Genomic DNA, 27,967 nt, shown 5'->3' on the forward strand with positions numbered 1-27,967 from the left:
AGGCTCTTGAATGTATGAGGGAGTGAGAGGCTGATCGATGGAAATACTCGACACTAGGTAACGACGGCTGCCACTAGACTAAAAGGCGCACTGCTTATTATAAGAGCTTTCTCAGCTTCTTACTAGCTTGTCACCAGATTAGGTGCGATAGAAGGGGGGTTTCTGGTATTAGGATATGCCGATGAATGGCTGGGGATTTATTTGAGAATTTGGAATTTGTGGTTTGTCTTATCGATTTTGATCCATACAACAATTCTGACCTCTGAATCCACCAGTGAGAGACCATCTGCAGACAGGGCAGCGACTCTGAATCGCCCAACTCTATTATAAGAGTTGCCCAGGAGTCACGCGATGGCCAAAATACTTTGTTGTGCAGACTGCTACCTTCTTCTTCTTTGAAAGGCCTTTCGTGGTCCTGTCTATATAGCGCTCAGTGTTAATTGTCATTGCTCCCATGGGATAAAATTCCCATCGCTGCATACCCATCCTAGTGACATGCTCTTCTATAGCGTCGCAGAAACCATGCTGTGCCCTTTCTTGTTGTGTGCTAAGAATTTTAACAACAAGAGCCCGAATATCGTCAAAGTATCTAAGGCGATAACGCGCCCCTTCACCTTCATGATGTCTCTAAATAGAGTTGACATCTCAAACCATGCCAAATAAAAACATGGTTTCATATACTAGTAACACCAGGTGACCTATCGAATACACCAGAGAGGGGCACAAGATGTCCTATTCTTTCATGATGCTTCCACGAGGATGATGGATAATTGGGCTCCATTGCTGAATAGAAGCAAGCTTGTAGAAGCCCAACAGCGAGCATATTCATAGATGTCGTCATTAATGCGAAGGCGATGAATGGGCAAATTTCTGTCGAGGTCTTCTAGTGCCTGTATACCAATATGTTGGATCGAGTATACCAGGATATCTGCTCTTCAGTACCAAGATATCTGGATGATCGCTGCTAACACACATAGAATTGAATTTGTTCCTATTGGTTTTTGAATGAGGGTCTGAAGGTGGAGCTTCGCGAGTGACAAATAATTCTTCTTGTTTCCCGCAGATATGACCGAGTAGCTAGAGGGACCGATGAAAGTTAGCGGGCATCCCTTCGTCTGGCTTCTGTCTGATAGAAGCAAGCTCGCTGTGAATGGCCGGTGGAGGCGAGATGCATTTGGTTGGAAAATTAGCAGAGGCGAATGGAAGCCGCAACAACACAGAAATACCCGTTCACGGCATAACCAGTTCTTAAAATTTGGTTCCATCGTTGGAGTCTGTAAACAAGAGCTTTGGACCATAGTCTGGGGTGTTTTCGGGCAAGCAAATACGCAATCTCTCTGCGATGATGACGTATGTCATCTGTTTGTATTGCCGCGAGGTATCCCTATCCACGTTAGAAGATAGGCTCTAAAATTTCTCCACGATGTGATACTCTGGGAACTTGGGTAGACCTTACTTTAGTAAAACATACCGTTTAGGAGAATATGGGAAGACGACTATTTATAGCACTCTATAGACATGGAGTGATGATGGGAGATGAAAACCCTAAGTAGGGGTGCACCCAGCATACTAAGGTTTAGTGCAACACCGGGTCATAGCCATTTCCACCACAACATATAATAATCACATCTATCGGCGCTATATTAACAAAGTAATTTGAATTAAAAAATTTGCTAGAGTTTCGCGAAATTGGTTGGCAGACAGGGAACTACTAATAGTAGGCGGTGGAAAAATAGATTCTCCGCACCGGCGAGTATCATTCAACCTTGCTCAACATTTGAAATCATGGTTATCACGAGAGCAAACCGTACAGACTCAATGTCCTCTGCAGAGAAAAAGCGCATTCGAGATCGCCGCGCCCAACAAGCGCTTCGCGAGAAGAAGCTCCATCATACTAAGAAGCTTGAGGAACAATTGTCGTATTGCCAACAGTATCACAATGACCAAGGAGCGCAACAACTGCATCAAATTATCGAAGGACTTCGAAGGCAAAACGAGAACTTACTTGCTCGCCAGGAACAGCTAAAAGGCCTTGTCTGCTCCTGGGATATAGATGCGGGCGACTTGGGTGAAAATTCAACCCCACGAGCACAACCGACTGAATTTGACCCTCCCACTATCGCTGTGCCGTGTAGTGATAATGGCCATGGGTTTATCAGCATTGATAACGATACTACACCTAAATTAGTTCCAGACAACTCACTAGTGGCCATCGATTCTTGTCTTCCTTGGAGACTTCTCCCACTAAATAATGACGATATCTCTAATCGCAAAGACATCTCATGTCCCTGGTTTTTCTATCCTGAGAAAGTGATCGCATCTCCAGATCTTCCGTCCTCGCCTCTTGACATCCTCTATGGTACGCGAACCAATCCTCTGGCTGATATGATCAGCATCGCACTGCGCAGGCGTCCAATCCGAGACCCTGAGCGCCTTGCAATAGGTTGGACATCCTATCTTTTCAGCAAATGGCTCATCTCGCCCAACCCGGTATCGTATGCAAAGTTGCCCGAATTTATGAGACCAGTGTTGGCTCAGGCTCAGATTCTGCATCCTATGAGTCTTGACCTTATCACATGGCCAACAATGCGGCTGAATCTGATTCGAAACTGGCATCTCTACAAGGACAGTCTGGACGAAATCTTTGGCATGTTGACTTGCTGTTTGAAAGTGCGCTGGCCGTGGGGGGAGAGCCTTCTGGAAAGGAATGAACAGAACGAGCTTTGTATTAAGAAGTCATTTTACGAGACATTTATGAATGAGGATGGTTGGGGGCTGACACTGGAATTTATTCAGAAATATCCAGATATTACTGCTGGGTTACATATTGACACTATTGTGTACAAGATGGAATGACGGTATGTTAGCGGTTAGTGCGAGGTTCGATCATTTCATTTTGTATTAATCTTGATTAAAAGTACATAGTAGATATGAATATTGAGGAAGAAGCACCCATTTGTCAACAACACAAATATAATCATGCTTGGGTTTTGGATAAACTTTTGTACATCCGCAGTTCTGAGAGTACGTGGGAAATTAAAATAGCTTTAATGGATCCCCCACAGCTATTAGTTCTTAGCTGAAGTTCCCTTCCCCTCGAGGTTCACTGGGAAGCGTTCCCTGATAGTCTGGCCATATTTGCTGAAGAAAATAGGCGCTGGGATGAAGGCCACGGCCAAGAAGCCAAGCAGTGAATTCCCCCATCCCAAACCAAGGGATTCGAACATTTTTGGACCAGCAAGTGGCAACAACGCACCCACCAAGGATCGAGAGGCAGTCAGAGTCGCATTTACAGAGGCGGCATAACTGGGATAGCAATCAATGATGTAGGTCTGGATGGGCATATATACACCCATCATGCCGAGCCCGAAGGGGAGCATACCGATGATAGGTACGATCCAATGGGCATGTTTGTCGGCCGACCAGCCGTACCAGAAGAAGCTAATGGGCAAGATGCAGGAAAAGAATATCATGACAGGAAGGCGCATTTCCGGCTCGAATTTGTTGTTGTTCTGACTGGTTAGCTTCACCACTACCTTGTCACTCGTGGTGGCGACAAAAGCTATGCCACAGAAAAAGCCTATCCCGATACCCAAATACGCAAGACCTGACAGGCCGGTGGAGAAGCCGTACTGGCTCTTAAAGACTGTCGGGATGGTGGTGAAGAACAGGTACAACAGACCATATATAAGAGCCATGTAAACGGATAGGAGAAACACGATGGGCGACTTAAAGAAAAGCAGCACCGGCCGCTTTAAACCCTGCTGCAAACGTTCCGAGATGGTTATATCCTCGGCATTGCTCAGGTCATATGCACTGCGCAAATCAGTTCGACCTAGTTCCTTGTTTAACCGGGCAGCTTTCCAGCGCATGAGAACGGGTGCATATGTTTCCCGGTTGAGGCACTCGATGCCAAACGCCAGGACACCGCTTGCAATCAATAAGATCCAAAACACCCAACGCCAACCAATTGTCTCGCCGACGAACCCACCACAGATAGGACCAGCCACCGGCCCAATAAGCGGACCAAGAGCCCAGATAGATGTTGCCATGCCACGTTTCTCAACTGGGAAGAGGTCGGCAACGACGCCAGCTCCGAGGGTGAGGCAGCCCGACCCACCTATCCCGGCGAAGAAACGGAATACGATCAGGGATGCAATGTTTGGGGCGAGAGCACACCCAATCTGCCAGATGACAAAGAACCAGTTGGCACAGCTGAGCACAATCCGACGACCGTAGATCTCACTCAAGGGAGCGAGCAGCAGAGGACCGAACTATCATGTGTGTCAGTTAGGCGTTAACATGGAATCTAGAGGTGGTATGAAGACCACGGACCGTATAACCCAGTAGGAAAACGCTAACACTGAAGGAAAGCAAGGTCTCATTGGTGACCTTCAGATCGGTTGCAACGAATCCCACTGCTGGAGAGAACATGCTAGATGCCAACGGCGAAATCAAAGTAATCGAACTCACGAGGCCTAACAACGCCCATTTCTGGCTGTCGGAGAAGTTCTGCGGATTTTGCGGGTCGTCCTGTCCATCCCATCCTACTATTCCGCTGTCGAGAGCAGTTTCTGGGTAAAGCGTTGCGATTGCATTTGTATTTGGTTCCTCTGTTGCCAAAGAGTTATTTCTGGAATCGGGATTTGAAGACCGGGCATCCTCTGGCTGGTTTGGGCTGAGCGCAGAAGGGCTTGCTTTCTCGAGATCTTCCATGGCTCGAGAATTAATATCAAGAAGCACCTGCTGGGATCAACCGTGTTTCAAACGTAGGGTCAGAAAAGGAAAGGAAAGGAAAGGAAAGTAATTAAAGGGGAACAAAAGAAGAACAAAGCAAGACGAACGCAAGAGAAAAGTATGGAGTGTTGTATTAATTTATAATTGCTCCAGTTCAAAGTATGGAGTTATGCATTAATAATTGCTCTAGTTGAAAGTATGGAGTGGTGCATTAATAATTTCTCGGAACAGGGAGCGATAAGATCGACCTGAGCGTTAACTACTACGGTGCTAAAAAGGGACCCCTTGGTGGGCATTATGGGCATATTCTTCATATTTTTATGGCGACAGATCATAATGTATCCATGCCAAGAACAATAAGCAATGAGTCAGGTCTTCACCATCTCGACTAGTAAGCCAATAACTAGATCCTTTTGGAGCCACTGTGGAACCACTGAATCAGCGCCTACAAGAGCCACGATTGGTCAATTCGTATGCTTATATAATCTATGTTGCAAACATTCATCATAATTTTTGATATCTCAATATAGCCACTGATTTATGGCTCGAACTGTATCTTTGGTTATTTACCAGCTGTCAAAGTATTACCCAAGTACAAATAAAGTATACCAAATAGCTAGATCATCCTGCAGCTAGGTCTCTGTCACAAGAATCGATAACGTATAACCAATGAATGAAGTAACAGACACTACTTACATAAGTAATGGCTATTCAGACTTGTTATTTGGTAGAATCTCTAATTATAGTATTAAAGGAGGAAACACCTATATTTATACTTTTATACGGAATTTTATTTACTACAATGAAAAGGTATCGCGTATAGAACGAGGTATCGTACGGAGAGTGATATCAATTTATATGGAAAGGTGTTGTCTACAGAAATAAGTTTTAAATGGAAAGAATTTTCTTGTGGATAAGTTTCAGCTTCCGGGATATTCAACAGGTAGGATGTGAGACTACCAACGCATCTCCCGTTGAGAGTTATGGCCAACAGGGCGATATATCCGACAATATAGAGGTAGTCCGGCCTTCAATCTACCACGAGGATACTGTGAGAAAATTGTGTGCGTCTAGAACTTCATACGTGGATTACATAAGTTCTACAATTCCACAACCTGGGTTCCCGGGCCGTCTTTAACGGCAGTAGCCCTAGAGAAGCAGGGAACCGACAAGGCATGAGTCCTTCGCTCCGCCTCATACTGATAAAGGATACCCTGATCGTTTTGCCACTGCAGTTGCGAATAGCTTAATCGACTACTTGTCGTTAGCATAATGTCCGAGAACAATAGGACTGATCTCCCTACAAGAGAAGCATATTTTCTATCTGCCTCGCTTCGTGCTATATCCATCTTCGCCTTTTTATACAGGTCGTCCAGCTTCTGTTCCGAGAAAAATACCATATCTCTAATCCTGTCATCCCGTTCAACTTTTGCGAGGAATTCAGTCGCCTTTGGGCCATTTCCAATCTGCGACATGAGGAAAATCGACCTTCTGCCTGCGTCGTCGTTTCTTTTGTAATCGAAAATTGTGTTTTGTAGGGCGCCGTTGTCTTCTGGGTGTGGCCGTCACATGCATGGCTTTAATAGCACTGTATATGTCGTTCCGAGACCGGGATCTCCTTACCTGTCCATCCGTAATAACTATCATGATGATGGGTATACGGTGGTCCTTCGTATTCTTTATACTCAAATTAATTGGTTGAATGATGATTTCCTCCAACCTTGTACCCAGGGAACATTTGATAAGCATTCTGGATCAGCCTGATGAACAAGAATCTCACTCAACGATTGCACGGAGATGTATCGAGTATTTCTCTGAAAAATCGGAATATGGAAGTGGCCAAGTGTTTGATGATCCCTTTCTACTAACCACCATGAACGGGCACAAGGAAGTAGTAGAGCTTCTTCTAGACGTTGAGAATATTAATATCAATGCTAAAGATGAGGAAGTTTATACTCCTCTATCAGCAGCCGCGAAGTACGGCCACAAGGATATTTGTGGTCGTCTCATAGAAAAAGGGGCCAATTCCGACAAGCAAACAAACCGCCTGAAACCGTTGTATATTGCAGCCCAGGAAAGCCACGTAAGTGTTTTAAAACCACTGATCGCTGAGACAAATAACGGAACCGACAATGGGACGGACTCGACGTTTCTCCATCAAACAGCGAGGGGGGGGGGAAGAACTGAAGCCACAAGACTAATACTCGGTGAAAAATTGGTTGATCTTGATGTAGTGGACCAAGAAGGACGGACTCCTCTATATGTTGCTGAGGAGAATCGGGCATCGGTTGCGTATTGGGTGAAGGAGAGGGGCGCCCGACGTGGACGCACAAAACCCTACAAATAAGCAGATCCTTCTTTTTCATGCCCTGAAAGCTGGAAACCCAGGAGCTGCCGACTGGCTACTTTCTTGGGGTGCGGAAGTAGATTCAGTGGACGACGCTGGTCAAACGTCCTTACACATCGCCGTGAAGGGATCAGTTCATGATGTGCAGATGATGATCAATTATGGCGCATCTGTGAATATAGCGGACCGCCTAGACCGGACACATGTGGCTGTGGGTTGTGGGGGCGATAGTGTCGAAATTGTTAAAAGGCTAATACAGAGTGATGCAAACGTCACAGCACGAGATAGGAAAGGCGACACTCCCCTTCACGGTGCTGCATGTATAGAGTCTTAAAAGACTGTCCGTGTACTGTTGGATCATGACGAGCGGGTAACGAATGCAAAGAACCGGATCGGCCATGCCCCGTTGCATAAGGCTGCCACAAACAGAGGTACCGAGGTTGTCAAAGTACTTCTTCAAACACGAGCAGAAACGAACAAGGATAAAGACGGCAAGACTGCTCTGCATGTGATGGCGTCACGCGGAGCTTTCAATATAGCTTGCACTGTCATCATACACCGGTGCAATGTCGAGCTGAGGGACTACATGGGACAAACTCCTCTGCACATAGCATCAGCGAATGGGCACCGCGAGACAATGGATATCCTCATCCGAGCCGGGGCAAATCTGGAGGCAAGGGACCATAACGACCAAACGTTTCTAGACATAGCCGAAATGAATGGATATCGTGAAACTGTAGCCCAATTCAAGATCACTGGCCCCAAAGAGGTAAGTTCACATGACCAGACCCCGGCAATCAACACCAGAGACCAATGCTAACTAGCCATAAGCCCCGAAGCGATGACGACTGGCACATGCAAACTTGCATCTCATTACGGGCCTCGCCGTCCTTCCCTGAATTAGATGAACCGGCGTTGGCCCAGAGTATGGAGAGGGTTAAATGGGCGTGGAAGAAATGGATAGTGGCCCCGTGTCATATTCCAGCCCTCCTCAGATTTACCCTCTACGACATCCTCATCCTATGCGGTGAGATAACCGCAATAAAATCAAATCCGAAAGAAAATGCTGAGTGAGACTTGGTAGATAATAGTGGATCGATGAATATCACAAAGAAGAAAAAAATGCTTCAAAACACACTCGGTCAAATCGCCGCAATAGCGACTGAACCCTGTCATAACGGAATTTCCCTCCGTCTTTTAATGGTGATAGGATATGGGACAACCTGACTGAGAAGGGCGTCAATAAAGAAGTAGAATCCATTAATTATGGAGGAAATACAGCGCTGGTTAGCTGATGCTCTATAAGTTGCACCCTATCGTTTTCAACACATACCAAGCCATGACATCATTTGTTGACCTGCTCTTGCAATTGTCCTGGATCTAGAACATTATCCCTAAACTCTTTATCAACTGCTCCTTGGAATTCAGTCACCGTGAGAGGCCATTCCGAAAATAAAACCCATAAAATTCCCCAGATCATCAACAGGATCCAAAAGGATATGATGAATAGCTTCAGAAAGACCTTATTCGTCTATACCATCGCGAGTTATGAGGATTATCTTGAATTTGAAATCATTCTCTGTTGCGAAAACCGGCTGAAGTAGTTCAGCGAGCTTCTCAATATCCTCTGAACCAGCTTCCCGAGGCGCATCGATGATAAGATAGGTGGATTCTCTACTTCTCAAAAACCGGCTGAAATAATAAATTTTATAGTTTATTATCATGAATAATATCTAAATATTAATAGCTATAAAAAAAAATACTACCTACTTGAAATATCGAGATCCAATAAAAGTAGAGATACTAGTTTCTCAAGGAAAATCTCTATAAATAGGCCTAACCCACACAAATCGCTAACTACGCTAACTATCTGTCATAGCCTAGGGCTTGGTATAGACGTTAAATATGACCAAATAATAAATAATAATAATAATGATAGAAATATAATTGCTTGCTCTTTGTAATAACTTTCTCACAGATATTTGATTATAGAATTTAATTAAATTTACACTAGGAATAATATTATTCTAATTTATATATCTTCTACACTCTTTTCATCTTTTATAGCCTTTTGATATTAACTATATTACTATTTTAAAATAGTAAAATAGATAGCTTGTTGAGTAGCAGATAAGGCTTAGGTTCAATCATATTAGTAAAATCGATTTTCTTACTGCATTTCTGGAAGCCCATTTGATAGCATGTAAAGCTAAGACAGTTCAGAATAACTTCATAGCAGCTGGATTAGTGCCATTTAATCCAGATTAAGTCTATCAATAGCTTACCATTTAGCATAGACCTTCTATATCTCCAAGTCGATCAAGCAATACATAATTATCCTGCTTATAAACACCTCAAAATCCATGTCAATTTAAGCGCCAATTAACGATAACCAAAAAGCATATAAGCTAGCATATATGTAGCCCATCGGATTCATTCGATGAGGTGATTAACTGGATGTCTAAAGTGTACGAGATGACTATAAATAGCCCTGCACTTCTAGGGAAAGAAATCCATGACTTACGGGCTGTACATGAGAAGGAGAAGCAGAAACATAGATAATCTAAAAAATGGATAATTTATAAGCAAGGAATTGCTAGAGAGGAAGCTCAGGCGTTTATACAGAGTCAGATTGAGGCATCTCAAAGTACTACTGCTACTCCGGCTGAGCCCAAGCTTCCAGACTCTCCAGCGCTCGCCGCCAATTTCAGTGATTCTCGGGCATAGAAGGCATCAATGCCCCAATTGTGCTAGTAATTAATTTTTCGTATATAATTACTGTTGTTGGTTAGAAATTGAGGCATAAAATCAAATAGACTACGCGGTCGGAAGGAAAGTGGCCACTCGTTGGAAGTGGCCGCTCGGTGTCCGATTACATTGTATAACAAAGAGTCGACTATTCTGATTGGGTCGTTTTGATTAGTAAGACAAGCATTTTCCGATATCATTATGTCGTTATTATCACGTGATTCAAACCTGCATACTGCTAATACACGTCGAGTAACGTGACCCCTTAATTCAGCGTGTTTCGGGGTCCGTAGAGATTCGTCTGGCTCGCAGCTCACGGCAGAGCGGTGCAGCTGGGAAACGGCTGGAAAACGATCTAACACCAGCAGTTATTCTCGATACCTCCGACCTAGCAGCCAAATACCACATTCAGAATATCTAGGCTATGGCGGCCGCAACTGAATCCATGGCCGTGAATTCCAGCAGCCCAACTCCGAACGCCCAATGCCAGGATTCTACAAAAGATGCCTTCGTTGGCGATACTCAACGCTCCGAAATTGCGAATGACAAGCAGATGAGCACAAAGGAGCCCATGGAGACTGTCGCCTTGCCTGAAAAAGGTAGAACGAGACTCGAGACAACACTAATCATGGGCGCTCTCTCTGTTTCCCTCTTCCTTTCCGCTCTCGACACGACCATTATAACTACTGCCGTTCCGACCATTGTCACCCATTTTAACTCTGAAATCGGCTACATTTGGGTCGGCAGTGCGTATCTGCTTGGAAACGCCGCCGTCGTGCCAATCTGGGGGAAGATTTCCGACATCTTCGGTCGCAAGCAAACTTTGCTTGTCACGGTCAGTGTATTTTTGCTTGGTTCGCTTCTTTGCGCCATTAGCCAGAACATGGCTATGCTCATTGCTGCAAGAGCTATCCAAGGCATTGGTGGTGGCGGTACCATTTTGCTGCCCAACATCTGCGTGTCGGATCTCTTCCCACTGCATAAGCGCGGCATGTATTTTGGTATACTCAGCACGGTTTGGGCCTTGGCCTCGGCCCTGGGACCTGTCATCGGTGGCATCTTCACTAGCAGGGTCTCTTGGCGTTGGTGCTTTTACATCAACCTCCCCTTTGGCGGCGTGGCTCTGGCGACTTTGACCTTCTTCCTCAAGCTTCACAATCCTCGCACGCCCATCAGACAGGGACTTGCTGTCATCGATTTTATTGGCAACCTGCTTGTCATTGGCGGAACAGTCATGATTCTCATAGGCATTCAGTTTGGTGGTATTCAGTACGCTTGGAATTCCGCCACTATCATCTGCCTTCTCGTCTTTGGCGCCATTGCCGTTGCACTATTCTGCCTCTACGAGTCCAGAATAGCGAAGTACCCCGTCATTCCTCCACGAATTTTCCGCTATAGAAACAGTATTTCCGCTTACAGCTTGAGTGTTATGCACGCCATGGCTTTCCTAGGTGGAACGTACTGGCTGCCGTTGTATTTCCAGTCTGTGCTTGGAGCTAATTCTCTCATGTCCGGAGTGTATCTGCTGCCATACGTCATATCCTCGTCCATAGTTTCGATAGGCGCTGGTATCGTAATCAAGAAAACTGGCAACTTTCGATTGCCCATAATCATTGGTCTGTTCGTAATGACCATCGGTCTAGGGCTCATGACCTATCTTGACGATGAGCCTCACTGGGATAGAATCGTTTTATTCCAGATTATTGCCGGACTCGGGTCTGCTCCGAACTTTCAGGCGCCTCTCATTGCCATCCAGACAAACATTGAACCTCGTGATATTGGCGCCGCGACCTCCAGCTACTCCTTCGCTCGTCAAATTGGCACGTTTATCTCCATCTCCATTGGCGGCGTCGTTTTCAACAATGTCATGAAGTCACAGCGAGATCACCTAGCGTCCGTCTTAGGCCAGCAGCTGGCCCAGGAATTCAGCGGCCAGGAAGCTTCCGCTAGCATCCAGAAAATTAACGATCTCCCACCGAATCAAATCCACACAGTTAGGACAGCATACTGGAATGCGCTGCAAAAGATGTTTATTCTGTACGCTTGCGTCAGCTTTACCGGCTTGGCCATTAGCTTCTGGATCAAGCAAACCGTATTAACTAAGGAACATACAGAGCACAAGACTGGTCTTCAGTCGCTCAAGATGGAAGACCGCCAAAAGACCAAAAAGCCCGACGAGGAACGTCCTGCTCCGGTGAAAAGCGCCAACGATAGTACGTAAAGACGAAAGCGGTGCATTTTGCAGTTTTATCGGGTGAACACATCAACCTTGATCAGCTTAAAACATACTTATGAGGTCTTTTTTTATCACGGCCCGCTGTATTCAGGTCTGCTGTTAATGTCGTTCGATATATCGCACGTATTTAAGAGGTAGAAACGACGGAGTTTGGGAGTTTACGGAGCATCTGCACAACCGCGAGCCAAGACTAGCCAAGAGCTAGTCAACTTCAACAGTATAAAAATTGGAAGATAGTCCTGACATAGAGATGATATCAACTATAATCATTAATTTATTATTATTCTATTTACTACTGGACTTTAAACCCAACAAGCTTCGTGGTGATCATGGTGGTCCTACTAGTAGCTTTAACCAAAACTTTTTATATAGTAGTAACTAACTCTAAATGAATCTGCTTAATTTAGGCTCGAAAGCCTTATACAAGACCTTTAAAAAAATTATAGCTAAGCCAATCGTTCTTTGTATGATTATTACTTTACTGAAGCGGCATGTGGCCTCAAAACACTTTTTTTCCCTTTCTTATTTGTTTGCACTTGGATTGCTAAACCAACGCGTGTTCCGCATTCATTATTGGGAAATTACAAAAAACACGTTCACATATACATTATAATAGCTATTGGTAATAATTCTAAATAATAGCAAGTAAGCTCTCTACGCAGTTGCAAAGCCCAGCAGTAATTCAAAGTAGTATATTATCAACTCTATCATCACCGCTGTCGAGGATCTCAAGGCTTAATACATTTAGATTCGTTTCTAATAGATTCTAGGATATAATGACAATGCTAAGAACGATTAGTCTTTTAGCTTGTTTCCTTTCAGAGATCTTTCCCAAGCAGTTTAATAGAGATATACGTCTATAAGACTTAGGAATATAATATTTGTTTCAATCTATTTTTTCAAAATAATGCCGGTAGCTTTTTTCCAGCATGAAGCAGGCAGATCGTTTCTGCTTCAATAGGCACCAACCTGCAATTGGGGATAGTGGGTAGCGTTTCGCAGGCCCTGGTATTCTAAAGCAGTCATGTCCTCATAGATAGCCTTCTTGCCTTCAGGCACAAACTCCTTGAGCGGACCGACATTGACGTTTCTGTTCGCCTTATTGAAATAAACTAAACTCCATCTCTCTGGTACGAGATCGCCATCAAAGTCTAACGGCCTGTTGACCCGGTGCAAGCCGGCGCGAATAAGTCCATTTGTCCAGCGCTGTAGTGTTTCGCCAGCAATCACTACCACTTCTTGGTCCGATTCATATGGTAGCGGAAGGAAGGTGCCAGGGTTGCTGCGGTCTTCGTATTCCAATCCCTGCACGACATCTAGGAAAACGAGAGAAATGATGCCGAAGTCATTGTGCGGCCAGATACGGCTGACATCACCGCGATCTAAGATCGCTCGATCGACTGGAGGGAAATGATTGATACGAATTGTGCTGGCCTCATTGGTGCAGCGACTAGTAAAAATGGTGGGATCGAGCTCGAGAGCTTCAGCTATCAACTCCAGCAAGACGAGAGTGAGATCTCCAGACGAGTAAAAGAAACCTTCCAGTGTGTCTTGGTAGCCCGGAAGCACATCAGTGGAAGGCCATTTGTTAGGATACAGCTTGTCATTAGGATGACCGCAATCGAAGCTCTCCTATTTAGGCCATCGTATTAATCAAAAGCACCTACATCGTAACTGGGCCGGCGCTAGACAGGGTAATCTTCTCACTTTGCTGTCGCTAAACTTGGGCTCCTTCTCCTTAATGCCCAGTTTGTTTGACTCCAAATACCAAGTCTTCTCTTCTCCAGGAAGGCACCATCCTCGCTGCTGTTTATCTGTTTGTGTATTTGCGATTGGTAGTTTGAGTTCCAGTGGAAGCCGGAAAAACTTTTTGATCTGTACAACCAAAATTGGAGCGATTCTTAGTCTATCTACCCACCCACTTAACCAAAGTCGTGCTGAGGGCTTATACCTGATCGAATGTTTCCGTCACTAGTGGAACGGGAACAGTATGGTTTATCAACTTAACGAAGCCATATGTTGACAGCCCGTTCAATAGCTTGGTTCGAAACTCAACGAGCTTCTCTTTATCTCCGCTAGCAAGAGCGGAGGCGTCGATTACCGGGATAGTCATGTTGTCTATTCTTGTTTTTTTTGAAGGGAAAGCAAGACACAGAAAGCTCAACAAGAACGTACTTGACGAGAAGACCTTCTCTCATCTGCCCATTCCATGATAGACATGTTATAAATTCTGACTCCGTTGAATACAGAGGCATGCGAACATGCAATCTGCACATATTCCGAATAGAGAAACATATAGAACCGCTCCGGTCATAAGTGGGGCCGATTGAAGCAGCCGTCGACGGTCCGGTAGCGGTCCGACGAGCGGTTCGCCTTACTTCGCCGGAATGGGCAGCTCGGCGGTCCGAGGCGCAGTTCTGGAAATACTCTAGTCAGCCGTTTGTCTTCACGGAAGGATAGGTTCGCCACTATTCCTAATAATCATATGAGTGGCCCGTCTTCGACCGCGGTTTATCATAGGGCTTGGTATATTTGTCTGTTGGTACTGTTATACAGATTTTGCCCCGCGTAAGCTTAGTTCTTCCTCGACCTGGAGGAACGGGTGCCAATAATTCGTCACTTGTGCAATGCTAAACCTAACAGGATAGCATCAGGCCGCCATATTAGGAAAGTGTCAGCGCGGAATCCATTAGTTATGCTTTTATTATCATCACTCTACCGCTATAATGACTCCGTGCTGAGCTGCTGTTGGGGATCTTATCAAAGATAAAATGATTCAATGATTAGGACCATTACCTGAAGAGGAAGGCTCGTAGAGTAGAAGACTAGCAAATGGATAAGGCACGTGAAAAGGGAATAATCAAGGAAATTAGATAACAATTACCCTGAATGAGGAGAACAAGGCAGTCATTTCTTCGTGGCTAACGAGAGGGGTTTCTTTCTCAAACAAAAAGATCGAACAAATGTGGTCTTAGTATTACCTATATCTGCCTTATCAATACAAATAGAAACTAACGGAAATACGAGCAAGGCTGGATATCCCTCATCACACGGAAGGAAGAGAAACAGAGACTCGGCTGAGGCGATGTGTGATAAGAGATTCAGCTCACCACCAATGAGTAAAAGGAAAATATTATACTCATTGGATAATGAGATTAGCTTAGGGTTTATCAGTAAGAACGGGTCTGGATTCACTAAGGAACCTTAAACCGGCCCACTTTCCCCAGATCCACTGAGGCTAAACAATAGACTAAATTATGCTTAACAATGATTGAATAGGACCAGCCACTCATGAGATATTGATAGATGTTTGTAAGAATGTCCAGAAGTATAACGGTTGAATGCAATTAATACAGATAGGTTGACGGCCTATTTTTTGCCGTCCAATCTCTTCTGACAGGGCTTGTGAAAGGGCACTACTGTATTTCCATTAGATCCATCCTACTCGTCGACCCACAAAACTGGCTCCGCTCAGCAGCGCGGTTATCCCGGTGAAGACAATGACAGTTCCATAGCCGCTACCATAGCCGTATTGAGCTTGTCCTTTCCAGGGCGAGCCTTGGAGAAGGGCCTCGCTGAGCGGACCGGATATTACATTTCCGAGACCTCTCCCAGTAGCTATCCATGCTAGGACCGTACTTGGATCCGCTGAGTTCGTCTTCTGCGTGACAGCTCGAACGATGCCCGGCCAAGTAGCAACCCAGCTGCCCGCGAAGATGCCATACTCAACCGCAAAAATAAAAAGTGGCGTCAGAGAGGTTGAAAACCCCCAAATGACGAAGACCCCGATGGTAGATCCAACAGTTGACAGGAAGCTGCATGTTGTGACATCATATTTATCGATGATCGCCCCCATGAGGACGCATCCAATTGTCGATGCGATATTGTAAAGGAGCACTGAGAGAGAGCCTACACTGGGCGATGCGCCGATTGATGCGGCATAGCTAGGCAGGTAAATGGACGGGAGGAAGAACCCAAGACCTTGGATCGTGTTGCAAAGCTGGAGCAACATAAATGTAGATGTCGTCATGAATTTGATGTTAATTCGATTTTTGAGCGAACGACTCGTAGGAGGTAGCCGTGGCCGCATACAGTATACGAAAGGTCCTGCGAGGATAACAATCGCCACGGCAAAGGCTCGAAGAGTGGTCTGGTATCCAAAGCGATTGAGAAGCTGCTGGGTGATGACGGGAATAATGGTACCACCGCATCCCGTACCAGCCTATGCTCGTTAATCAATGACTTTCGCTGGTACAATAGGCAGTATGATGGGGGCTTACTAGCATAATGCCGAATGCGAAACCCTTGCGTTGGACGTACCATTCATCTATCAAGAGAAGACACGTTGAATAAGATATACTACCTCCAAGGCCGTATAGGATGCCCTGAGCACCAATGAGCGTGGCTACATTTGTTGCAAAAGAGCTGATGACAAGAGACACGGCCATGAGCACTACTCCAAAGCTGCACGCAACTCGAAGATAGTTTTGATTGGCTTGCAAGATTGCAAATATTAGAGGAAGATCGAGATACAGAACGCCCTATATTTCATGTCAACAGAGGGCGCTCAGTAACGCTGGCGGTATGGACATGGAAATACCCACCAGAGCGCATGTTCCGACAGTAGCAATGTTGCTAGAGCCTTTGAATGGCTCGTGAGTACTATAGTAGTCTTGGAAGACACCGTAAGTGAAGGGTAACCCTGTGACATTGTGTCAATATCAATTGAAGCGGGCATGTTCACTAAAGAGGATGGATTCTTCCTACCCCAGACTAACGCTTCAAGTATAAAACAGGCAGTTAGAAAAAGGTAAGCGTCTTTACCCCGGTCTGCTGGAGGCGGAGGTTCCCCGTAGCCCGCGGAATCGGACACAAGTTCACCGGTGTCTCTATCTTCGCCATACTCGATGTTTGTGGTCTCGGTGGCTACTATTGTCCGAGTAGACACACTTCTCCGTCTGTATTGGCTTAGTTCGGCCATCTCTTCTCTATGCTTCCCCTGTTTTCCTCTCTGTGCAGCGTTTCGTGTAACTATAAATGTTTTCCTAGTTCTGTATCTCAATAAAAGAGAAAAGCAGGGAACTAGGCTGCTTTTCTTCCAAGAACCGACGATCGACTGAAAGGGAGAATTTTTTTCCTTTCCCCTGCAATTCGGTACGGGAGTTTCGAATCATTTCTTTCTGCCCCACTATCGGGGGCCCTTTTTTGACGACCGGCCAAACCAACGTCTGGAAACCGCCAATAATAGGGTAAACGCCGGAAACGTCAGTTGGTGATAATAACGTAAAAATACCGAAAACGGGGTGAAAATTCTGTTAGTGTGGCTTTGGCGATGATTAGTCAGTCCCTAGTAAATTGCATATAGAAAGGGAACTAGCATGTAATTAGAAGAATCAAGACCTTTTGATACCCGTACAGATTACTTACTCAAAGAGGATATTAACCGTGTAAGCTTGGTACGCTCCGCGCGTCATTTTTCATACTAGTTTTAGTGGTTCAGACCGATTTTTTTTTTATGGTTTTTATGAGACCTCGGAGCTTTTCATAACAAGAAGACAAATATATTGCGTCTTACCTAGTTGGCGTGAAACAGCGTTACCCTGTATAGTGGGGCAGAAAAAAAGAAAGAAAGAGTGTGTACTACAAGCAGAAAGAGTTACGAATCTCTCTGTATTACACCGGAGCTACGCGGAATTGCATCATCCAACGAACGGCTGATAATTGGAAGTAAGCAGCCACATTCCAACTCCTTGCCAGGTCCGCGTTGGCAACTAGAGCAGGAGATTATTTCCGAGGGGCCAAATAATGTACGTATGTACGCAGTAATAATCATTGATGCTATGAAAAACACTGCTCTTAGCATCAGAGAACTCCGCCGGTTCTTTCTATAACTCTTATTAAGCCAGCGATCCTAGCTCATCGTGGCAAACTGTGCAAGCCAAGTCCTCCAATCAAAAAGCATCACAGCGCCTGCGCTACTGCTGCCTATACTGTGGCGTGAATCGTGGTTACATGTCCCTCGATCCACAGGGTTCAGCTCTACGTTATTATATTTTAGGGGAAAATCCCTCCGCTCATTGGTCTAAGCACATCCAATAGTAAAGCTTAACGGAGCTCTAGAAAAAAAGTATTAGAACATTAAAGAAAAACATATCATGTATACCAAGCGCTGCAAGAATCTATACCTGCCGATTTTAGCACAATAGCATGACGAAAGCGCAGTCAATTATCTCGACGCGATATTATGCGTCCAGTGCAATTCTAGAGATCAAGACGTCCTTGACTTAGGGTTAACGTTCCGAATACGCAGTCTGTCTAGTCCAAAGTTGTCAAACCGGGCCTACCACAACGGAGACCATGGATTGGATCACCTTCGGGTCCAAATACTATAGACTTTACCACCCCACTTATATAGCACAATGTTTGTACGACATGTATCTTATCATGGAATCCCTTTAATATAGTAAGGTTTGCTATTATGTCGTCGTTGTGAAATCTCTATTGAAAGGGCTTTAAGCATTTGACAGGGCGAACTAATTAGGAAGAAATGGGTTAAGTAGGAAGCAGATGCAACATGCTACTCATAACTAAGTGAGCCCCTTCCTAGTGGAATATAGTTATTCCATACCGAGAGATCTAGCCATATTCATCACATTTGTAACAGGTGAAATTCTTGCTATTATTGGCACAAGACTTTTGCATATATATGCAAAAGTCCTGGCACAGACCACCTCACCCCCCTGAGTACCCAAAGGCTATACGTATATAATTTAAGTCTCCTAGTAAATCCCTACCCATAACTCGTCTCTTAGAAACAATTAAATTGGTCTTTCATTACCGAGAGTTTACCGAGCTTCGGAAAACGGAAGAATCCAATGATCACCAAGTATAAGTAATGATAACAGTCTTAATCAGAGCCTCTCCAGAACCAGCCGTTTGTATATTCCAACGTCGGAAGAGGAAACAGATTCAACATGGGCGATTCGACAGCTACCACAGGTTCCCAAACGGCCAATCTTCCAATCATAGATTTCTCCAAAATTGAGGGTTTTAATTCTGAAGCTACTGAGAATGCTGCTGAAAAACAAAAGTTATTCCAGGCTCTGAGAAATGTTGGTTTCATCTACCTAAAAAACTATGGAATCAGTGACTCCAAGGTGCAGTTGCTCTTTGATTATGCGACGCGATTCTTCTCACAGCCCCTTTCGGAAAAAGAGAAGATAGAATCCGGGGAAAGCAAGTTCTTCCGCGGTTGGTTTTCACCAGAGCGAACATCTGGAGATGCAAGAATCGCCGACCAGAAGGAAGCATTTGACATAGGCGACGATGGAAATCCATCACGCCCAAACCAGTGGCCAGCAGACTGGCCTGAATTTAGGACTGATATGAATTACTTCTTTGAAAAGTGTCACGACATTCACCTCGTTTTGCTGAGCACCTTGGCTGAGACAGTAGGGCTGTCGCGGGATTCCTTCCTGCCTTATGTACAGGACAAGGATCATTTCTTCCGTCTTTTACATTATCCGCAAACGACGTTGGAAAGCTTTGGCAGTCGTCTGCGAGCAAGTCCCCATACCGATTACGGTACCTTTACATTGCTATTCAATGACAACAGCGGCGGCTTGCAAATTCGCGGAAAGGATGGACAATGGTTGGATGTGCATCCCATTCCGGGTTGCGCAATTGTAAATAGTAAGCACGCCTATAGCTTATGCATTTCGATATCCCTTCCTAGCACTGTATTTTGCATTGAGACTAACTAAACCCATGACTAGTCGGTGACCTCCTTTCTCGCTGGTTCAACGGCATACTTCAGTCCACTGAGCACCGAGTGATTGAACCTTCAGCCAGCAGAGCTACACTGGCCCTTGGAGAAACGATACCTTCGCGATATGCACTCGCCTGGTTCGGCAATCCTAATAGAAATGCATATATTGAACCCTTTAGTGCTTGTATCACTGAAGACAACCCGAAGCGTTTTGATGGTGTCTATGCTGGCAAGCATGTAGCAGACAGAATTGCGAAGCTTCATAAGGATGGGAAGGCTCCCGAGGTATGGAAAGACTCCATGTATAGGAAGGATCTCTCAGGGAAAGCGTAATTTGTCCAAAGGCAGGGTACGATTTCGTGTGAGGTGTGGGCTTCCTGTGAATATTGTTAAAATACTATCTCACATTTTCTTCTCCATGATTTTGCCGCACTTCAGGCACCCCTTTCCATTACCATACCTGTTGAAAGGAGCAACGGGTGCCGTATCCAGAGTATACCTATGTCTGACATTAGTAGTATACGTAAAGCCATCACCGCCAATGTATATAATTCATACCTGTTTGCATCTTTAATTCAACATTACTCCCAGTTAAAGCCCATCATAAGGAGTGATTTAAAGGCTCTCCGTACATGTATCCAGTCCCATTTTTGTAAGGATGGAATTATTGAACTTTGGTATTGAGAGGTGGGATATTTGGGGGGTTTCATCTCGCCGATGTTAGGTATGGGGACATTGTATCGGAATTACTCCACTAACAAATTACAGCGCATCAGAATACTGTTTATTATGAGGAATGGCGCCAATTTCCTATTTAGTAATCTAAGCCAACCACACTTTCATTCCAACTGTACTTATATAAAGTTTACCTTCTTCTACCTGACCACCTCTAAATCTTAAACAAAATTCGATACTGTAAAATCCAAAATCTGTCAACATCTATACACAATGCAATTTACAGCCCCAACATCAACGACTTGGTTTCCTGCAGAGAGGCTTCATGAACAGCCCTTTGGAACGGCCTATGTCTATCCCGCTGATTCCAAGCATGTAAGTCACAAACTCGACAAGCTGCCTCGTCTTCACCCGGAAGGATAAGTGTCTTTTCTCTAATCATTGTCCTGTTTCGCTTAGGGTGTTAGTATCTCTTTGCCTACTTGGGATTCCACCATTGCTTATTTCGAGGAAGCTGAGGCTTGGAAAAATAAACACATAGAGTGGTGCTATCCGAGGTATGTGAAATGTTATAATTTTTAAGAAAGATGTTTTCGTTGCGATATCCTATTTTAACGTGAAGCAATATCTGTTAGATTCTTTATCAATCGGCCTATTCGAGAACTCGCGGATGCAGCATCGCAAAGACTCAACATCGCGAAAGACGCAGACATTGCATACTTTCTATTTCCCACAACAGCCATCGCCCAGGATTGCGCAAGGCATGTCATCAAGGATAATCAGTCAGTCGCAGTTGATATTGTACATTTTAGGAAACCCGACGGCGATTGCAATGCAGAGACAGCCAAAGTCCTGGATCTTGCCAGCTTCGCCATGGCTATAATCCCCAAAGAAGCCAAGGTTTCCGCCATGATGTTCTGGATTAACGTTGGAGGAGGGCTTACGACTAGACATGCTACGTTCTCCAAAGATTACATTTGCTATCTAGAGGTTGAATCTAGTAACAAAAAGTTTCTAATCGAGCCACCGAGGTCCATAGACTCGCGTCTGCCGACTCCTTCCTGGATAGGCGACATTGCCTCCACGTCGATGCATGTCAAGTCGACGATTGCCAAGCTGTCTACATCGGAGAATGCCGCCCAGCCTCAGGTGAATGCGGATGATGTGATCTTGTACCCAACCGGGATGAATGCAATATACCATGCTTCCGAAGCTTTGGCCTCTCTTGCAACGACGTCAACCGTCGTAGCCTTTGGGTATGTAACGTATTCTGCTAAGTCCGCTCTGTACTCTGATACTTGAAAACGCGAAACTAACACCAATACGAGGTGGATATACGACGAAACGATTCATAATCTGAAAAATGGCCCTTGGGAAAAGTTCATAGGCTACAAAAGGGGAACAAAGCAGGATTTAGAGAATCTCACGGGTCGTCTCAAGGCTGGTGAGCGTATTGGCGCATTGTTCTGCGAATTGCCTAGCAACGTGTTTTTGTCATCACCCCCTTTGCAGCGGTTACGAGATCTTGCAGACGAATATGGATTTTACATTGCCTGTGATGATACCGTGGCTGGCTTCATCAACCTTGACCCCATGCCGTATGTCGATGTCGTGTTGACTAGCTTGACCAAAATTTTCAGCGGAGCGTCGAATGCTACGGGAGGAAGGTAAATATCGCAAACGAGATGGTGTTATTGAGATGAACTGTCTAACGGAATGTCTATAGTGTTATTATTAACCCAGCCTCACGGGATCACGACTCTATTAAGGCGACTATACAAGCTCGATATGAACACGCTTGTGTCTTTCCCCTCGATACAAAAACCCTTAACCATAACAGTAAACATTTGATTTGGCGGGCCAAACAATGCAACCAAAACGCTCTTGCTGTTGTTGAAATGCTTCATGGCCACCCACTGATCAAACGACTCAATTATCCTTCAGTTGATGAATCGTTGCCCATCTACAAGAGCTTGATGCGCAAAGACGGCGGCTACGGACATGTCCTAAGCATAATTTTCCATGATGAGAAGATTGCACAGCGCTTTTATGATAACCTGGACATACCCAAAGGATCCAGCTTCGGTACTAATTTTACCATTGCAGTGCCGTTCGCACTGCTAGTCCACTATTATAACCGAGAAAAAGTCGCCGCGTATGGTTTGCCAGAGCATATTATACGGTTCAGTATCGGATTAGAGAATGTCGAGGAGATCAAAACAGTCATCCAAAGCGCGCTAGCAAAGGTTACAGATCAGAAAAGAGATTCTCGACTATAAAATAGCGTACACCAGTTATACACAATAACTTCAAAGGATCTTCCAACGGAATTGCTATTTTTAATCTACCTAGAGTAGGCTATTGCTTCTAGGTTCTAAATACAATACATGTATACAAGCCATTTCCACTTGTAGGTAATACTAGTATAAATATATTCTTTTTAGACTCTATTTTCTATGTAAGAAGTTTGACTATCTTAATCCATAGATAAAGCTGCGTCTTTGTTTGAAGCTTCTGTTCTACCCATGTGTGGCGAATGCTAGAGGGCATCCTATGTAGGATACCTATGCCTAGCTCAGAAGCGATAGTATACCACTGCTTCCCCCTTCGGATACATCGATTGAACTTCTCCCATTCGTCACTCAAACACCCGTTTCTCGTCCTTTTTGCTATATTAGGATACAGCATTGTATAGAGCCGTTCTTTAGCGACTGTTATCCTTCTCTCTCCCTTTTTCGTATCTACCATTTTTTGAAGTGATAGATATTGTTGGTATAGTTGGACGAAGAGAATTCTATATTCAACCATGGATCGAAAGGTTAGTGTCTCTACCCATTCTATCTGTCGGACGGTGTCGCAAAATTGCTGCATGATATCTTCTTGCAGGGAAGGGGAATATCGACTATTATTATATGGAATCACGGCATTAATGTTTATTGGTGCCGAGGGTGACAGGCCCTCTATGGCCGGTTCCGTGAGAATTGCCCTTGCATTTCGCACCATCTTATACACGAGTGACGGGTCCTGGTCGGCGGTCAATTCTTTGACCCTCTCAAACTTGTCGGTATTGTGGAGCAACGTCGCAAGGTCTAGTGTCTCAAGCCGAGGTCGTTTAATAATACCCCTAGATTCGCTTTCAAGGGAGATTCTCTTCCAACCTTTGCTCCTTTCCTGCTTGGGCTTGTCAGAAGCCTCATTGCCCATTTTTTTAGACGAAGCAGCAGTGGAAGCCTGAGAAGTTTGAGAAAGTTCACAAGCTTGTTGATAGTGAATTGGCGCCAATGCAGTTGTGCACGATAACATGTCTTGGGCTCTTTCTCCGGGTACTGCAGCCGTATGTGTCAAAGTAGTTCTTCTCCTATGCTGCGCAATGACAGATTCTGTGTTCTCACCTGATAACGCGGATAAGTCTGCTGTAGTTGCTTCGGGAGTAACCAATCCCGGTGGAGATTCAATTGCTTGCTCCGGATTAGCTGCCTCTAGGACAGGAAGTGTGCTCGGTAATACATCTTCGGACAATGACAACAAACACCCGTCAGGTACAGCCGAAGGGCTTGTCATGGTGTATAGCGTAGAGTCTACTGTTGGAGGGGTAGCTTCTTCCGGCAATAGAGGCACGGTGTTGGTACGAGCTGTGTGGCCTTCTTCCGGCAGAAAAGCTTCCGGTGAGGCAGATCGTGATGGTGTGCGGGACAGACTGCCAATGCTAGACACAGCCGTGGTGGTCGGGCTATGCAACACCGGGACCGATAGTGTTATGCTTTTCTGCTCGTTCAAATCTTTTAGCTTGATCGCCACGCTCGGCCGGGCGTTCCCCTTCCTGCGTTCGGTTTCTAGATGGCGAAGAATGGAACTTATGCTGGCCATAATGGTCAGAACTTTGGGATCGTTGTTATCAACGTTATCCTCTGTACCATGGCTAGGTTGCCTATCTCCTCCACTGTTAAAAGGCTCCGGGGACTCAATATAGCTTGTATCAAAGTCTATTAGACTTTCAAGAAAGGCATCCAAGTCTTCGCCTACACCACTATTAACGGAAGATTGCCACGACATGTCGAAACGAGACGCCACTTAGCCAATGTCAAATATCGAGCACTGATAGCACTAGGCCCAAAAAAAAACAAGAAAAAAGGGAAAAAAGAAAAAAGTCCCCACAGTAGGATGTTTGGGTCGCTGTACTCGCACTCCCGCAGTCATACATATATCAATTGATAAGCGAGCGGACCGGACAACCGAGTGGACCCGTCCTAACGAGCGGATCGGACCGTCCAGGCTAGCGGACCGGACCATTCAAGTGAGCGGAGCACTTGCACGCAATTTCGCCAACCGCGAACGCTGGAATGAAGACCAAACTAAAGCAGAGTTCCTTGACAGACTTAAGATCGACATCCGTCAGCCATTGGTGGCAATCGAGTAGCGAGAGTGACTCCAAGGGCGCTGCAAAGTGATCATCCAGGCTGAGAGTTGGTATACTACGTATTGGGTATTCCTGTTAGTTTCAAATTTTAGTACGTCAAATGTAGTGCAACGATTCCTTAGTAAAAGTCTAGTATGGGTATGTATTTGAACATGGCGTTGCTGAGTTATGAGGCATTTAGTGTGTCACGCTGTTTGGTTTCGTAACAAGGCTTGACACGGTACTGTATGGTTAGCGGTATTTTAAACCAACACTATTATCAGCCCTCTGCAGGGATTGCCTCCACATGGCCAAATTAGCAAGCCGGTAGTTAAGTTTATATATTAGAGTTACATTACAATCGATTTAGTATTACTTGGCCAAGCTCTTACATTTCTTCGTTTCTTACCTTTTTCTCTCTCCCCCGCCGGTATAGAGACTCAATCTCATAGCCGGTCCGCTAGAAAAGACAATCAGAAATTAGTCGTTCCTGATATGCGGGGCCAGTTCACATCCCCAATTATCGCAGCGTACCAATCTCTGATTGGTTACGAGCGAGCGCCGCTTACTATACATGTATGTAATTGTTGGATATTCTGCCCATCTTTCATGAAAGCAGCATGTTATGGGCCGATAAAATTAGTAACCTGATAGGAAACGCTCTAGCTTCAGAAAAAGAAAAAGAAAATCGAGGGCATAGACTATAGCAAGGCGAACGGTATCAAACCAGCACAGGACTAGATTACGGCTTGATAAATCATCGTACAATGAATACAGGGGGTCCCTTCGTCAATTGGTATATCGTTAATATTTTGTTTTTAGCTATATGTAACTATATGTAACGGAACGTAGCTCGAGCCATAATGACTACGAATTAAACAGCATCCCGTAATCAACAATTCGCACATCAAATTGCTTGAATAAACGTATTCAATGTATACCGGGGGATGCAGCAAGTCCTACTCCCACAAATACAGGAAACACAACGAAGATTGAAATCCTTTACTCGCCTCATAACAAAGACATAAGCAGAAAAAAGTTGCGGTACATAAATTCTGTTTCATTTCAACCAGCATACGCAGCCACCTCGACAATTGGCAAAAGGCGAAGACGTTGATGCTGCGCTGGAATGTCTTTTTGCCAGTCCTACAGTAACAACGCATCACAACGTTAGAAAAAGTCACACATAAAGATTGTCAAAGCAACACATACCAAGGCGGCCGATAAAGCTGCAAGCAGCTGGGCTTCTTCCATCGTCCCCGCTGTCTTAACACTCCACGTCGATCGAGAGGAGCTCGTACATTTAACGACAGCGATCTTGCGTACCTGGCCATCTTCTAGTGTCACGTTGCCCCATACGGATTCAAAATCAAAACGTGAGTTAGCAAAAGCAGACAGGGAAAATGAGACGGCATCCAAGGGTGTGGCACCATGACCCACAACTTCGCGAGGAAGATTGCGGATGAGCACAATAGCTCGCACTGTTGTTAGTGTTTTGGCAATGTCGTTGGTCTTTTGGTACGCAAGAACCCGAGGATCCTTATCAAGAACATGGTAGTTTTCCAGGAACAACTTCGTTATCTCATTTGACTCGAGGGTGCGACCCTTTTTCTCGGACTCGGACTTGACCGCCAGAGAAAAGGATTGCAACAGATCCTTAGGCAGGTCTAGGTCAAGCGCGTGTTGAAGGACCCATGCGATGCCACCCTTTCCACTCTGCGAGTTCACACGGATCACCGCTTCATAGGAGGATCCAATGTCATTAGGATCTATGGGGATATATGGAATCTTCCACAACCGAGGGCCACCTTCCAGCTGATTCCATTTCTTGAACCCCTTACGAATCGCATCTTGGTGACCGCCACTGTAGGCTAAGAACACCGAGTCTCCAGCGTAAGGGGCCCGCGTATGTACAGGAATATGTGTGAGTTCTTCCGCCGTTTTACGAATAGCAGGGAGGTCTGAAAAGTCGAGCCCGGGATCGATACCCTGTGAATACAGGTTCAACGCTAATGTGACAAGATCAACATTGCCGGTGCGCTCTCCGTTACCAAAGAGACAGCCCTCTACTCGAGTAGCACCTGCGAGCTGACCAAGCTCGGCGGCCGCCACAGCACACCCACGATCGTTATGTGGGTGAAGGGAAACGCAGGCTTTGACAGGATCTGCAATTCCCCGAATAAACATTTCTACCTGGTCGGCGTACGTATTCGGACTAGACATTTCAACTGTTGCAGGCAGATTGAGAATAATTGGCACCTCTTCGCTCGGTCCCCAAATGTCCTTGACCGCCCTACAAATCTCGATGGCAAAGGTCGTATCGGTATCTGAGAAGGCTTCGGGGCTCCACATGAGATTCCACGTTGTAGCCTGCTGGGTCGGATCATCTTTGGTTATCGAGCGCAGATATGCGACGTGTTCCATAGCTGTGCGGAACTGAGCCTCGCGTGTAGTCTCGAAGACGGTGGAGATGAAATTATCACTAGTTGCGATGTACAGACTGATGATAACCTTCTTTGCACCCGTCACACTATCAATAGTACGACGAATGAAGTCCTTCCGGCATGGGGTCATCACTTCTATCCATACATCTTCCGGGGCCTCTGCTACACAGCGTTTGGTAAAATTGAAGTCTGTGTCTGAAGCCCCTGGGAAGCCGACCTCAATCTCCTTGAAACCGATGCGAAGGAGCATTTGGAAGAACGTCCATTTCTGATCGAAATCCTGTAAAGAGCAGCAAAGAATCTCGCAAGTCAGTCAATCACTCAACATAAGAGGGAGCTTCATATGACCTGGAGTCACGCATCGTACCAATGGTTTAGCCAACGCTTGGTTCCCGTCGCGAAGGTCAGTCGCTAGCCATCGCGGCCTTTTAGTTAATTTTTTTGACGGCCACGTTCTATCAGGCAGCTCGGGGGCAGCAAATTGCTGGTATTTCTGTGACGGATCTTCAAGCCTATACAACGTACCGTAAGAAAAAAAGTCTATCCTTTCACTCGTTTCATTGCTGATCATCTCATTAGGGAATATTAGGGAAGACAAGTACGCACATTGGCATAT

At 45.2% G+C, this 27,967-nt stretch overlaps 10 protein-coding genes across 10 annotated transcripts; 5 read left to right on the plus strand and 5 right to left on the minus strand.

Annotated features, from left to right (window-relative positions):
* Nucleotides 1–1,818: 1,818 nt before the first annotated feature.
* Nucleotides 1,819–2,856, plus strand: TRUGW13939_08749 (uncharacterized protein; the record flags this gene model as incomplete). Its single annotated transcript, XM_035491878.1, has 1 exon — nucleotides 1,819–2,856. The coding sequence occupies one exon, from the start codon at nucleotides 1,819–1,821 to the stop codon at nucleotides 2,854–2,856; it is 1,038 nt and encodes a 345-aa protein (XP_035347771.1).
* A 212-nt stretch (nucleotides 2,857–3,068) lies between these two features.
* Nucleotides 3,069–4,716, minus strand: TRUGW13939_08750 (uncharacterized protein; the record flags this gene model as incomplete). The annotated part of the gene is made up of 2 exons (XM_035491879.1): nucleotides 3,069–4,274; nucleotides 4,336–4,716. The coding sequence occupies 2 exons, from the start codon at nucleotides 4,714–4,716 to the stop codon at nucleotides 3,069–3,071; spliced, it is 1,587 nt and encodes a 528-aa protein (XP_035347772.1).
* Nucleotides 4,717–6,610: 1,894 nt separating this feature from the next.
* TRUGW13939_08751 (uncharacterized protein) lies at nucleotides 6,611–8,158 on the plus strand (the record flags this gene model as incomplete). The annotated part of the gene is made up of 4 exons (XM_035491880.1): nucleotides 6,611–6,820; nucleotides 7,089–7,295; nucleotides 7,422–7,853; nucleotides 7,916–8,158. The coding sequence occupies 4 exons, from the start codon at nucleotides 6,611–6,613 to the stop codon at nucleotides 8,156–8,158; spliced, it is 1,092 nt and encodes a 363-aa protein (XP_035347773.1).
* A 2,098-nt stretch (nucleotides 8,159–10,256) lies between these two features.
* TRUGW13939_08752 (uncharacterized protein) lies at nucleotides 10,257–12,053 on the plus strand (the record flags this gene model as incomplete). Its single annotated transcript, XM_035491881.1, has 1 exon — nucleotides 10,257–12,053. The coding sequence occupies one exon, from the start codon at nucleotides 10,257–10,259 to the stop codon at nucleotides 12,051–12,053; it is 1,797 nt and encodes a 598-aa protein (XP_035347774.1).
* Nucleotides 12,054–12,360: 307 nt separating this feature from the next.
* Nucleotides 12,361–14,181, minus strand: TRUGW13939_08753 (uncharacterized protein; the record flags this gene model as incomplete). The annotated part of the gene is made up of 4 exons (XM_035491882.1): nucleotides 12,361–12,406; nucleotides 13,132–13,700; nucleotides 13,776–13,943; nucleotides 14,020–14,181. 4 exons carry the CDS (start codon nucleotides 14,179–14,181, stop codon nucleotides 12,361–12,363), a joined length of 945 nt encoding a protein of 314 aa, XP_035347775.1.
* A 1,317-nt stretch (nucleotides 14,182–15,498) lies between these two features.
* On the minus strand, nucleotides 15,499–17,049 carry TRUGW13939_08754 (uncharacterized protein; the record flags this gene model as incomplete). The annotated part of the gene is made up of 4 exons (XM_035491883.1): nucleotides 15,499–16,290; nucleotides 16,349–16,609; nucleotides 16,673–16,770; nucleotides 16,836–17,049. 4 exons carry the CDS (start codon nucleotides 17,047–17,049, stop codon nucleotides 15,499–15,501), a joined length of 1,365 nt encoding a protein of 454 aa, XP_035347776.1.
* A 1,993-nt stretch (nucleotides 17,050–19,042) lies between these two features.
* On the plus strand, nucleotides 19,043–20,169 carry TRUGW13939_08755 (uncharacterized protein; the record flags this gene model as incomplete). The annotated part of the gene is made up of 2 exons (XM_035491884.1): nucleotides 19,043–19,760; nucleotides 19,844–20,169. 2 exons carry the CDS (start codon nucleotides 19,043–19,045, stop codon nucleotides 20,167–20,169), a joined length of 1,044 nt encoding a protein of 347 aa, XP_035347777.1.
* A 615-nt stretch (nucleotides 20,170–20,784) lies between these two features.
* On the plus strand, nucleotides 20,785–22,790 carry TRUGW13939_08756 (uncharacterized protein; the record flags this gene model as incomplete). The annotated part of the gene is made up of 5 exons (XM_035491885.1): nucleotides 20,785–20,886; nucleotides 20,971–21,068; nucleotides 21,147–21,767; nucleotides 21,840–22,178; nucleotides 22,238–22,790. 5 exons carry the CDS (start codon nucleotides 20,785–20,787, stop codon nucleotides 22,788–22,790), a joined length of 1,713 nt encoding a protein of 570 aa, XP_035347778.1.
* Nucleotides 22,791–22,965: 175 nt separating this feature from the next.
* On the minus strand, nucleotides 22,966–24,564 carry TRUGW13939_08757 (uncharacterized protein; the record flags this gene model as incomplete). Its single annotated transcript, XM_035491886.1, has 1 exon — nucleotides 22,966–24,564. One exon carries the CDS (start codon nucleotides 24,562–24,564, stop codon nucleotides 22,966–22,968), a length of 1,599 nt encoding a protein of 532 aa, XP_035347779.1.
* Nucleotides 24,565–25,972: 1,408 nt separating this feature from the next.
* TRUGW13939_08758 (uncharacterized protein) lies at nucleotides 25,973–27,965 on the minus strand (the record flags this gene model as incomplete). Its single annotated transcript, XM_035491887.1, has 4 exons — nucleotides 25,973–26,053; nucleotides 26,120–27,631; nucleotides 27,719–27,863; nucleotides 27,958–27,965. 4 exons carry the CDS (start codon nucleotides 27,963–27,965, stop codon nucleotides 25,973–25,975), a joined length of 1,746 nt encoding a protein of 581 aa, XP_035347780.1.
* Nucleotides 27,966–27,967: the final 2 nt, after the last annotated feature.

This window comes from Talaromyces rugulosus, chromosome V, assembly GCF_013368755.1.
Source record: "Talaromyces rugulosus chromosome V, complete sequence".
Taxonomy (NCBI): domain Eukaryota; kingdom Fungi; phylum Ascomycota; class Eurotiomycetes; order Eurotiales; family Trichocomaceae; genus Talaromyces; species Talaromyces rugulosus.